Below are 13,165 nucleotides of genomic sequence, written 5' to 3'. Positions count from 1 at the left end.
TGATGGTAAAATTCAACACTCAACACCCTCTTATTTATTTGTGTGCGGGAGAGAAAGCACTTGATTATGACAATTAAAAAATGCGACTGATTATGGAGATATTTGATAAAGAGACTTGATAAAGACAGCTAGAACCACTTGACATTAACAAGATTATATAAGTATTGTTGAGGGTTCTCAAGAAATAAAATTAAGAAAAAAAGTCGCAAGCTTATAGTAAAATAAACCGATACACATGTATTTTATATATTAAATTCTGGATCATTTACAATGTGCAACACAAAATTTAATATCATTACCAAGACCCGCACTCATTTTTTTTAGTTGGTGTTAGATCATATGGTTTATTCCCACATAAAAACAAAACAAGTGTATTTTGGAATAATTGGAAAAAATATCTATTATATAGTGTTTAATCCACATAAATTGTGAGCATAGGTTGAATAAAAAACGGGACTTTTCCAAAGAGCTTTTCATTCTATGAGAGGTCGACGCATCTTTTGGTCTTTTGAAAGAGTTAACCAACTACAGGGTAGACCACAGGTTGATACTCAAGACCTAAATGTTAGTCCATTTTAATATCCATAAAAAAATAAGTATTCTATAAATGTTTTTTTTTAAAAAAAAAAGCACATACACAACAAATACTATATAGGAATAATTAAACACTTCTCTGGTACTGAACGTACTAATTGCAGAAATATTGACTTTATGAATATGTATAGTACATTAGCTACAGATGAGATAGTCATTGTAACAAGGCGTGGAGTTTCATATAGTATAATTTATGGCCTACGGTTAATTACAGAGTGTCTTGGAAACTACAGGATTCTCCTGTTTTATATAAGCTTATGATGTATTAATAAATAAATAATAAGTATGCTCACAAGTCTATACGAAAATTAAGGCTCTTTTCGTGCAAGTTAAATTTAGATACTTGTTAAAGCCCATTCCTTTATTGGCTTATTTATCATCTTTCAAGTAGTCCTTACTATACCATATTCTACAAGGTGCACCCTGATCGCTTTTAGGTACTTTACCATAGTCAGTAAAATTATACAAAATTTTTTTTAGTAGATTATTTATCTATTATTAACGCTACCATGTATTAACCAAAAAGAGGTATGAAACACCCAGATCTGACTTCTATATCTTTGTGTTTCAACCCTTTCTAATTCTTTATATTTTACTGCAGCTAAAATAAATAAATAATGACATTAATATTATGTTCACCTTTAGTGTAACTCTAATTATTGTGCCCTCTCTCTCTCTCTCTATTTTTCTCTTGTAAATACTTCTGGCCCATGCTATAATACATATCGTATTTTGGTATAAAGATGGAGTTCTGAACACACAGGTTCCTTTCAAAGACCAGCTTTATGTGTATCCGTGCTGGATTAAAAGAGCGCAACACGGTCAGGAACAATGGTTACATCATTTTCCTTTATATTTATATATCCAAGAAAACCCTGTAGTACTGCACCAATTTACATACTACATAAACGTTTTAAACAAAAATAGATACCATACTATAGCATTTAGTCTATTGTCCGAATTAACGTGTGGAAGCAACCCTAGCAACAAATTGCGCCAAAAACTTATATGTATCTTGGGCACCACTAATGACAATAAAAGAGTTAGAGTCTGACATCCAGTAAATCGGTTGTACAGGGTTGTACAGAGTTAATGGATTAAACAGAAAAGACAAACGCAAATTATCAAGTTGCGTTCAATACAAATAACCTGGTACTTTGGTAGATTTTACGTATTAATTTTCGAGTGGGTGCTATAAAGATGTTGATATTAGGTATAGTAGTCTCTAGAAAACGCACATATACGCAGTTAATTTTGTTAATTCCACTTTGGTGTATTTAGTACTAATAGGTCCTGTTGTACTATTTACATAGATTTAGGCTTGATAATATGGCTTCTTTTTTCAGGATCTGAACAAGACATTGTTTGGTAGTCTTTTGTTGATAGGCGTCTCATTAAGAGAAAACATTTCTGGGATTTGAAAACTTAAATATATACAAGTGTTTTCACAAATTCGATTCTGGATATATATTTTACTTTTCTTTAAAAAAAATATCCGACCCTTAAGTCCTCTTGTTATATGCGTTAGATAACTGCCCTTAATAAACAGCACACATTGAGTTATATAGAAACAGTTTTTTAAAGCAAAAAGATTGATATTAGCTCAATATAAGCGTACATTCTGAAAGTAAAAATACTTCCTTTCTTAAGCTTGTGTACTAAATAACTCGAATAAAAAAAATTGCCACTAGCTCTTAAAGTAATGGCTAGAAATTCCCCTTGTGTAGACATTTCTTTTTGGTTCAATAATTTATAAATGATCTTTCACGCCACAAAGTGGCGATGTGGTCGCTGAATGAATTGGGATGCCCTGAATACTCAAACTACAAGTCTATACTGAGAGGATGAATGATAATCCGGGTGTAGAAAACGAAAAAATAAAAATAAACAAGGTTGTATAAGAAAAATCAGGAACTAGATTCAAGCAAAAAGTTTGCGTTTGGCAAAGGTACTACAGCTTAATAGAGCGAGAGAAAATAAAACCAAATATTTCCCTCAAGTTTCTACCTTTTTTATTTTAATTCCTTCACTTGTACAAAGCTCTCGTATTTTATTTCCGATTGTATACTGTAATATTAAAGGAAGATTGTTAAGAATCATTAGAAAGCGAATTAAATCCAAAAAGGTGGATAAGCAGCCTATTTGTATGAGATTTGTCAAGTTACCGGGCTATTTCCATTGAGTACAATTGGACAATCTGGTTTCATTCTTTTTGTCCAATCCATTAATTCTGTGCAACTTTGTGTGACTGATTTGCTGGATGTCAGACTCTAACACTTCTATTGCCATTAATGGTGCCCAAGACACATGTGAAGTAAGTTGGCACGTCTTTTGTTACGAGGAACCAACGCTTGTGTACATTCAATTCAAATAATAGATTAAAGGTTAGACTATGTGCCACTTTCAAAACCTATTCATGGCACATATAAAGAGGTTAATATAGTACTACAGTATTTTTAAGCCGAGTCTCATAAGGTACTGAGCTAAAATAAAAATAATAATATAATATAGTATAAGAAGAAGAAAAACTCCCTCCATCGAGGTCAAATAAATAGTCCAAGCTTCTAATCCATTTTCACCTCAACCTCCCTTTCCTTTCCTTTCCTTTCTACACATACATTCCTTCAATCCCACACACCACCTTTAGTTTGCGCATTTGATAAACTAATTTCTATATTAGTTAAAGAAATTATTTAATACAACATGATCTGGAAGCCTTTAGTTTTGGGTTTCGCCGTGTTGTTTTCCTTGGCCAATGCTGCACCTTCCCACTCCAAGGCAGAGCATTATATTGTCAAGGTCAATGATAATGTAGTTCTTCAGGACTGTAAGCAATATGTTTTATATGATTTTGTACACACCTAAAAAGAAGAGCTTGTAGTTATTAATATAATTGTAATATAAATATAAAAATAAAAATAAAAAGTCATGCCACGCCTTCTTGCTGCTGCCCTTGACGCTGTAGACGATCTTGTGAAGAAAGAAGAATCTCGCCATCACCGTCGTTGTCTCGAAAAGCATGCTGAGATCGTCAAGACCTTTGAAATGGGTAGCTTCAAGGCTTTCTCAATTGAAGTTTTGGATCGTCGTGTGATCGACGCTCTCACCAACAAGTTCCCAGAAATCCAAATGATCGTCCCAGATGAGCTTATTCAGTACGATATTCTGGATGTACCCAACCACAAGGATAGTGATTTGCAAAAGCGCTATCGCATTGTAAGACAAATTCTATTCTATTTAATACAATTACTATTACTACTATTATTATTATTATTACTTAAATATATAGTATACATTAATCGAACTCAAAAATACTACAATACTCACAATACTCACAAATATCCTTTTGTACAGCGTTACCCTCGTCCCAATTATCCCAGACAGTCTACTGATGACACAGACGAAGATCATGAAGACAACCACGAAGAATATCATCGTGCAAACCCTAGACTCAATCGTCGTTGCCACAAACCTGCTAAAACCGTCGCTTCCACAAACACAACCAGTGATTCGCTTGTTCTCAGCCAGAAAAACTCTCTTTGGAATCTTGCCCGCTTGTCTGTCCGCGATCGTAACCTCAATGCCGTTTATGAATACGAGAAAAATGCTGGGTACTTTACCTTTATTCGATTCTTTAGAAAGTCTTTACTGTAAAAATACCACATCATGTATATCTAACTCAACCTTGCTTTTTAATTAATCTTGTATATGTTTACAGTACTGGCGTAACTGTTTATGTCGTCGATGATGGTCTTTTGATTACCCACAAAGATTTTGGTGGTCGTGCTAAATGGGGTTGGTCGCCAACATCCACATATGGCAAAGAAGGCGGTGGCCATGGTGAGTTTAAGCACTCTACACATTTGTGTATTGCATTTGACTAATTCTTCTTCTTTATTATTATTTTAGGTACCCACGTAGCAGGAATTATCGGAGGTACTCAATATGGTGTTGCCAAGAACGTTAGTTTGACTGCCGTACAGGTCTTAAACCGCTTCGGCCAGGGAACTGTCTCTACCATGCTTAGTGGTATCGAATTTGTTATCAAGGACGCCAAGAAACATAAGGGACGTGCCCTGGTCAACATGTCACTTGGTATGCCCACTGGCTCAAATATTGCCACCTTGATCGATGAAGCTGTTGGTACTCTTATCAAGAACAATATTCCTGTGGTCGCTGCTGCTGGAAACACACCTGTGTAAGTTATAGCTGCTATTTTGCTTATAATGTTCATAATTTGCAAACCTCTTACTTTTATATATATATATATATATACTATTTTACAAACAATAGTGATGCTTGCAACACTGTTCCAGCTGGTACCGATAATGTCTTTACTGTCAGTTCTATTGACAACAATGACACTATGGATCCATACAGTGCATACGGAAAATGTGTCGATGTCCTTGCTCCTGGTATGTACTTATATCCACACACACACACACATATATATAAGCTTTTCTTGGGACCCCTATACTTGTTTGTTTGTCTGTTTGCTTGTTTTATGCTGGTGCTTTACTAACAGTGTATCTTATTATAGGTATTTCGATCAGAAGTACTTGGATTGGATCCAGCAACAGCGAGACTGCATTAATGTCCGGTACTTCAATGGCCTCTCCCCATGCTGCTGGCGTCGCTGCTTTGTTGATGACTCAGTTAGGTAGCAACCCTACACCTGCTCAAGTATATGCTGCTCTGAAGGCTGATGCTACCCTTGGCAAAGTCAAGGATCTCAAACCCAAGACACCTAATGCTATTGTTCACCACACTGTCTAAAAAAACCCCTTACTGCCATTCTTATTTATTTGCTTGACTTTTGTTAGCCTCAAGTCTTTATTTTTTTCTACGTCAATAAAGCAAAACCTCGTTAATTTAACCATATTTATGAATAATGGTAATATAAAAAGAGGTATAGAAGTTAATGGAGCTCTCTCATTTCCTTCCTTTCCTTTCCTTCTCTTTATTCTACTTTACTAATAATAACTTTACACAAAGTCAAACGTGCTTGCTTCCCAAACGCACAAGCACATATATAATGCCTATATTTATTTGACTGTTTAATAGATGTTTTTTGTGCTAAATGAAATGCTTGTTGGTGTTGCTTGGTGCTGTTTTTGCCTTTTTTTTTTGAACGCTTTACAGATCTTTTCTTGATTCAGACTTGAGACCGCTGATAGAATTCTCTAGTGCGTTACGCTCATCGGAAAGACGGTTGTATTCCTTTTGCTGCTGATCAGCTTGTTTCTTCAGAGTCTCAAAATCACGCTCCTGCTGCTTCAATTGTTTAAGCTCGTTGTTCAACTCGGTGATCTTGACCTGGAATTCCTTCTCGATATCCACTAAACGCTTTGAGTCATTGTTGGCTGAAACAGCCTGTGAAAAAAGAGACGTGGTATATGGTCAAAAAAAAACAAAACACAAAATTGAACCAGAATAAATTAAAAACTATGTACTGACATCTTTCTTCACACTCTCAAGTTCTTCTTCGCGTTTCAAGACCTCGATAACCAAAGTACTGGTTCTATCCAATATACTACACAAACAACAATCATAAACGTTTCAATAAGTCATGTATTGCTACTAAACTCGGTCGTAAGTAATGCTAATAAGACTTACAGGGATAAGAAGAGGGTGAAACCAGTCAAGTACAGGTTGCGCTGAGTATAGAATGTTGTTGCCTTTAAGTTTGCCTCAAAACCAAAGTCATGATGATGTCGTTGTTCTTCAGTCACATCAGATCCAATGCGCTGGAGTCGGTTTACGGTATCTACAAGACCAGTGTTTATTGTGTTGTGTTTAGTGAGACTGATTATGTTCATATATTTCTTTATGAGGAGTAATATACGGCTTTATATAGATAGCCTATAGTTTAGTTTTCCTTCTTTTCTTACCGAGGAATAGGAGGAAAATAAATCTATAACGTCAGAATACATGGTTGGACTTGTTATTCAAACCACTTTATCACTTAAAACTGTGGGTGACTTACCCAAATGCAATCTTTAGACCATAAAGAGCCTTGCCAATCTGTATAAAACAAAATACGTAAATTTAACAACCGTCTCTTTACTGTGAGATATGTATATATAAAATAATATAAAGTATACCAGAGGGGAACTGGTGAGGCCCTTCATCATAGCTCTACGCCAACGAGAAGGAAGAGGCATCTAAATAAAATGAGTCATGAGAAATGAGTTGTTTGTTGTTGTGTACGTGTATAAAGATAGATAGAGAGAGAGAGACTCACCACCAAGATGCCAAAGATGACCATCTAAATGCACTGAATTCAGTTTGACTTGTATAATATGTGTGCTATTGTACTTACCTCGGTTACCAGGATTGCAAACGTGAGAGTATAATAAATGGCCATTATGCCTTATGGTATACGTATAGAAAATAATTTGAAGAATAAAAAGAAAAAGACGAAATAATAAGTGAAGCTATAAAAAAAATGGAAATGGTGACTTAATAAGTTCCGGCTTGGCCCGCCGAGACATTTTTAAACATTTCTCCTTTCTGCTTTCCTTTTATGCCTTTTAATCTCTTGATTTTTATTAATAATAGTAATAGTAATGATGACTGTACCAAGATAAAACTAAATATATAAAGGGATATAACAACACTTTTGGTTCACAGTTTGTGCGTAATTTATCACAATCATACACATTGTAGCTGATAAAGGACAAGCTATGCTTGAACGGACAAGATATTCAAATAAAAAATTAATTGTGCGCGTTTTGGTGCGTGTTCGTTTGTGGATGGGTGGCTGGGAAACTGGGGCTGTACTATATCAATAGTTTTACCTTACACACGCACACATAGTTTTTTTTTTCTTTAAAAATAAATAAATTAATGCAGCTTAAAAATAGAATGTGATTTTAATTTTTCAAAAACAAAAAAATCATACTCTCTATGGACTTTTCACTTTTTTTATTCTAGGGCACTTTCAGAGAAATTCATGCTAGATTTTCTCTAATTTATAGAAATTTTAACTACAATGGCTCTAGCTCAGGAATAGTCGCTTTAGAACATGAACATGCTCCATTAAATAGAATAATATATATTTTATTAATTAGATATATAATACTTCAAAGAAAAAGAGAAAAAATGTAATATACATGATATATCAGTGTATTTTCTGTATGCTCACAAACAGATGCTCTAAAGAGCCCGTAGATTTAAGTAGCGACTGCCACAGGGCTCGATAAGTTTATCTACTACAAAATAGAGACAGTCACATTTTTCTCAAACCTGAAATAATTCGGCAGGTCCGGCACAAACTCGGTGTTGATAGACTAAAAATTCGAAAAAAAGGTTCAAAAAAAGGTCAAAACAAGCTCATCTTGAACTTGGCCAATCAGACTAATTTATGACTGACCACACCTTTCTTTAAAAAAGTGCAAAATTAGTCCAAGTACATATTAGATAAGATTGTGCTTATAAAGCCTTCCCTGTAATTATGTGAAAACCTATTTTGCGAGTTATTCTAGATATCGCATTCTATGGCACATTTTTCCTATAAAAATGCTCTTTTTCTCAATTCTAGTGGCAATGGAACAATTATAACCAATCAGAGTCGTTTACAAATTGATCTTTTTTTTACCCTTTTTTTAACTTGAAACTATCACAACTCGACACCTTTATTACACGTACTCCATTATTAAACAACTTCTTCAATAAGCCGAATGGCATTTATACTGGGGCTCATATTCACCCAATATTCATCCAATATTCAGCTTGAGGAACAATTTATCAATTGATCGCAACTTTTGATTACGTCAACCCCGTGAGCACTACCTCTTGGATGTTTACCTCTTTGTTTTCTTTGTTTTCTTTTTCTTACCCTAAAGTATTTTGGCAACCCACATATCCACTGAGCTGGTAAGATTAGCTGCATAAATATAAAACGAATCCACATTGTGAATAAATATATAATAATTGAAATGTATAGTACAAACAAACGCCATATTCGCAAGTTTGAGAAAGAATAATCGAATGCGTCGAAAAAAAACGCCGCAAGAAACTTTTTACCAAGGAGTGAACACCTTGCCGCCATCCTTTCTACAAAGTAATACCAAAAGAACCTTATCCGAAAGCTTTTCAGAAGAAAGTTTCAACAAAAGAAATCGTGTAGAAGGGCCGGTGAAAGACTTGGAGGAATGCTTCTTTACTTCGATGAGAGGCCGCGTAGAAGAACTTGTCAAGCAAACTAAAACTCAAGATAAAACAAGTGAACTGAAAAACAAGCTCCTAAATGTAAAGATTCTACCGGCAGCAATAATAACGAACGCAGCACAACTTGCCAAGTGTGACAGAAAAGTAATGCGCTCACATATGGAGCACCGCCCTGGGCTAAAAAATGTTGAAGAATGGAAGAAGTTCGTATCTCAAAACTTCGACAAAATAGCTGAGGCTGCCGTAGGTTCGGTCGTAAAAGACACAGCTAAAGTATACTCTTCTTCCACTCCAACAAATAAACAGCCGTATGAAGAAATGAGAACGTGCACGGTCCAGATAAACAGCCTCTTCAGATCGGATCTCCTTCCTATTGTAAAGACATTCGTGTGTACTAGATTACAAGATTCGATGGTTACCTCGACAGATTATACCCTTTGCTTTTCGGCACTCGTAAATATGATGATAAGTGAGCTGAAGACTAGCGAATTCTTCTTTGACAACAATGATATCAAGATTAAGAAAGTTCCTGGGTTCAACCTCGCCAAATTGCTGCCTTTTGTTACAACTAATGAGCCAAAACAGACCATCCAGCCAATGGACAAGGATTTAATTGCCTCTAAACGATTTGAGACGGACTCCAAGTGTCTCTTCACAAGCCAACATCTGCAAGTTGTGTATAGTTATTTTTTTGGTGCCCGTGGTGCTAAAGAAGAAAATTTAAACGCCCACCCTGTGCAGAATAGTCTGTTTTGTTCTTTCAAAGAATCCGGCCTTGATAAACAGAGCTTCTATCTTGAGAAAGCATCATCGTCGGCAATGTCGATGGCTCTTGAAATGTACCTGGTCAACTTCGAGAATATGTGGGACGGGAAAAAGATAATTAACAAGCTTTTGGACAAAGTGATACTAGTGCTACTTCGCCACCATCTTGCCCGCAATAGAGAATCAAAGCGTATCTCGACCACAACAACAAGGAATCCACCTGGAAAGAAGGATATAAGAAACCATGCGCGTTATGTTTGTCGTGCAGAGGATAAAAAGCTGAAAAAGTTGGTACAAAGAAAGGAAAAAGCAAGCGGATTAGAAGGAGAAAAGTGGGCCACTAAGATAAATAGTGCGAAGCAGCGTCTAGCAAATTTAAGGCATACTTTTAAAAAGGTAAGGTGGAAACATTTTCATTGGCTTGAAATTGCCAGCTAATGCTTCATTTTACTTTAGAATATAAGCCAAATGTTGAATGATAGAAAGGAAGCTTCTGTGGAACACAAGCTCGTTGTTCAGGATTTGAACATCACGGAAGAACAGCAAGATTTTCTGGAAGAGGAGGGGACTTTGGATGATGATGTTCCGGAAAGGAGGTTGAATCAACTCAAGTCCGTAATCAAACACTTGGTCTTCAGCAATGATACGCCTGTATATTTAGAAGATATCAAACATCAGTCCCCTGAGGCCACCACCACCGAACAGTCAGTATGCTTGTTGATCTGCAATACGTTGATGAAGTTCTTGCCTCCGAAAAAGCAATATCACGTAATTGCGTATCAGATGTATTTCTGTATCTTTGCAAACGACGTTCTTAAATATGCACGTTATACAAAGTTTACTCGCGCATTATGTCCTTCAACATCATTCTCGTCATTGAGTGCACTACACCTGGATTCAATTGCATTATATCAGCTATTGACTCAGAATATAGATCAAGAAAAGTCGGAAGAACCATCATCACATACCAACCAGCAAGAGAAGAAAGGGTATAGTAGAATGATACTCTATGGGTATAATAGGGATGAGCTGATAGGGTCTCAAGACAAAGCGCGCCAAAACAAAGATGCCACATTTAACGCAGTATTTGATATAGGAGAGATTCAGAAAGCATGTAAATCGTATGGCCTATCTTTTGCACATCGGATGACATGTCTACCAGGAATGAAAACAGTACGATTATTGGGATCAAAAATAAAAACCCATGGCACCGTAAAAGAGGAGACAAAACAGTCATATGAAGCACGGATTTTAAGAAACCCGAGCATTATTCAAGAAGGACGAAAAACAAAGGATGTTCTTTTTTCTGAGCTTCAAAGCTTAACAGAAGAAGTCAAGATGCTTGAATCTGTCCGTAAAAGAGAGCTAGATCTTCTGAAAGATAGTAACTTCCAAAGGAAAATCAAAGAATGTAAATCAAATTGGGGGACAACAGATGACAAGGATCAGTTATACCAGACGATTGAAAAATATAAAGAATCGAGATATAAATCTTATTTGATGGTTAACAAGATCAGAAACGAACTCGCCGAAAAAAGACAACAGCTATATTTCCGACAGATGGCAATTCGTTTCAAATCAAAGCTCCATAATGTTAAAGATGTCCCTCATGATAGCAGAAGTCCAATTGAGAAATGTGGCAAAGGTGTGACCAAGGCGGAGGACCGAACTGTTGTGAATCCTGGTGACTTTAACTATGCGGGTACTGACAATGGCCTGGTGAATATGACAACATCAATACCGATGTCGTTACAAAGAATGAAATTTCACCTAAAGCTTTTCAACTATTACACCGCGTTAAGCAAGGTCTCCAATGAAGACAGTATCGGCTTGAATCTATCTAAAGAAGAAGAATCATTCCTACATTTGCCATCAGTTACAAATACGAAGGCTAGTGATGTTGATGTTGGCTGTGGGTATTTTCGGCAACGAAAATATTTAGAAAGACGAAAGAAGTACACGGATGAAGGGAAAAAGGTCCAGTTAATAGAAAATTCATTGAGAGAAATGGAGTCGGCCCCTGTTACTTCTATTGACATGGCCATCGGGAACTTTCGTGCTAAATACGATCAACGGCGAAGCCTGCGGGATTTCTACAATTCTCCAAAAATCATCAACCAAAAAAGACATGTAGAAATCCAACAACATCGTTATCGACATCATCTCTGTCGGCGAGAGAGATTGGAATTGAAGCATTCAGAGAGTAATAGTTTGTTACCAATATTAGTATTATATTCGATTTTTATTAACGCGCATTTTTTTTTTGCTCAACAGATAAGTCGTCTTCTAAAAAGCCCTTGATACTCTTCATTGGTGATCGAGGAACCGATTCCGGTTCTCGAATCAAAGGCTTTAGAAAGTATGGTGGTAAGTGGAAGCAGAAGATACATGGGGAAGCAGTTAATGTCTGCATCATAAATGAGTGCAAGACCTCCCAAACGTGTATATTCTGCTTTTCGCCTTTAACCAATCCGAGGATTCCTGGCAAAAAGGAAGGAAGTTACAAAGTCAACAAAGGCACCTTCCTTTGTATCAATCCTCGGTGCATAACTGCCAAGAATCGATGTGCAAGTAAGCCGAGAGATGCACTTTCAGCTCTCGCCATTGGGCTGGTAGGCCTAAGCTCAGTTATGTTTGGTGCCGCACCACCTCCTTTTTACAACGTCAGCCGAATAAATGCTGAACATTATACAAAAATAACATCTGACTTCTGTACACGAAGAGACGATTTGGCAGCTACGTTGTAGCTCTGGGGGTAAATATCATTGTATAGTACCAATGCTTATGAATTTTTAATTTATTAATTAATATTATCATTTCTTTTTTTTAAAAAAAAAAAGTGACTGCCCATTTTTTGTGGGAAATAAAGGAACTCCACAGGGCTCCTCCTCCTTTTATTTTTCTTCGATTAATTCATTAGACCAAATATGTATATTTGTATTATACAATTCCCATACTTCTGTATCCTTGATGAACAAAGTCTTAGATTATTTCTCTGGTAGAAACCGCTAAAAATATTTCATATTTTCTTGGGTTTTCAAACTCTACTAAGATTCTGAAGATATTTTATACAGTCAAACTCAACTCCATTTCAAAAATAATACTGACGAGTGTGGTAGTACCTAACACACACACTTTTTTTTTTGAAAGAACGGCAATCGTTACTTCAACTACTTTAACGGAGTTGAGTTTCACAAATTCCTTTTCAGTAAAGAAGACTAAAGTGAACGAAGAGTCTTCCATCTAATCTACGCAACTAATCTATCCATTCATCGCTGGCATGCACACCTAAAAAAAATAGGCGAACAATGCGTGACTATTCTCATATGTATGTGACTACTAGAGCTAAAAACTATGAAAAAAAAGTAAAAAGTAAACAACAAAGGATGCAGAAAAAACAGAAAAAGACGAGCGACAACGATGCGAAACCTTATTTACTAGCGAAACCTACAATACTGTTGATACAGATATCTCATTAGCTAATATATAGCTCTCAAAATATTCTTGATGAAATGAGTTTGCCAGAACATTCAATATAGAAGATCAGTTCTCTATTTTTCTCATTAAAATTGACATCCAATGTTGATTCGCGCATCATTCAACAGACACACATGATAGAAAGCAAGAGTTTTTG

General features: G+C 36.0%; 3 protein-coding genes across 3 annotated transcripts; 2 read left to right on the top strand and 1 right to left on the bottom strand.

The window, feature by feature from the left end:
* Positions 1–3,190: 3,190 nt before the first annotated feature.
* PHYBLDRAFT_77747 (secreted subtilisin-like serine protease) lies at positions 3,191–5,474 on the top strand. The gene is made up of 7 exons (XM_018443292.1): positions 3,191–3,421; positions 3,521–3,810; positions 3,949–4,244; positions 4,313–4,434; positions 4,504–4,792; positions 4,888–5,009; positions 5,135–5,474. Exons 1-7 carry the CDS (start codon positions 3,298–3,300, stop codon positions 5,368–5,370), a joined length of 1,479 nt encoding a protein of 492 aa, XP_018293652.1. The 5' UTR covers positions 3,191–3,297; the 3' UTR covers positions 5,371–5,474.
* A 127-nt stretch (positions 5,475–5,601) lies between these two features.
* PHYBLDRAFT_180844 (hypothetical protein) lies at positions 5,602–6,967 on the bottom strand. Its single transcript, XM_018438368.1, has 8 exons — positions 6,917–6,967; positions 6,839–6,862; positions 6,699–6,758; positions 6,581–6,618; positions 6,486–6,508; positions 6,211–6,361; positions 6,052–6,127; positions 5,602–5,967 (listed from the first exon to the last, which is right to left on the bottom strand). The coding sequence occupies exons 1-8, from the start codon at positions 6,959–6,961 to the stop codon at positions 5,731–5,733; spliced, it is 654 nt and encodes a 217-aa protein (XP_018293651.1). The 5' UTR covers positions 6,962–6,967; the 3' UTR covers positions 5,602–5,730.
* A 1,619-nt stretch (positions 6,968–8,586) lies between these two features.
* PHYBLDRAFT_166839 (hypothetical protein) lies at positions 8,587–12,278 on the top strand (the record flags this gene model as incomplete). Its single annotated transcript, XM_018435505.1, has 3 exons — positions 8,587–9,927; positions 9,988–11,734; positions 11,806–12,278. The coding sequence occupies 3 exons, from the start codon at positions 8,587–8,589 to the stop codon at positions 12,276–12,278; spliced, it is 3,561 nt and encodes a 1,186-aa protein (XP_018293650.1).
* Positions 12,279–13,165: the final 887 nt, after the last annotated feature.

The sequence above is a fragment of the Phycomyces blakesleeanus genome (genome assembly GCF_001638985.1).
Source record: "Phycomyces blakesleeanus NRRL 1555(-) unplaced genomic scaffold PHYBLscaffold_7, whole genome shotgun sequence".
NCBI classification, from domain to species: Eukaryota; Fungi; Mucoromycota; class Mucoromycetes; order Mucorales; family Phycomycetaceae; genus Phycomyces; species Phycomyces blakesleeanus.
This window is presented reverse-complemented; position numbering and strand designations above follow the sequence as displayed.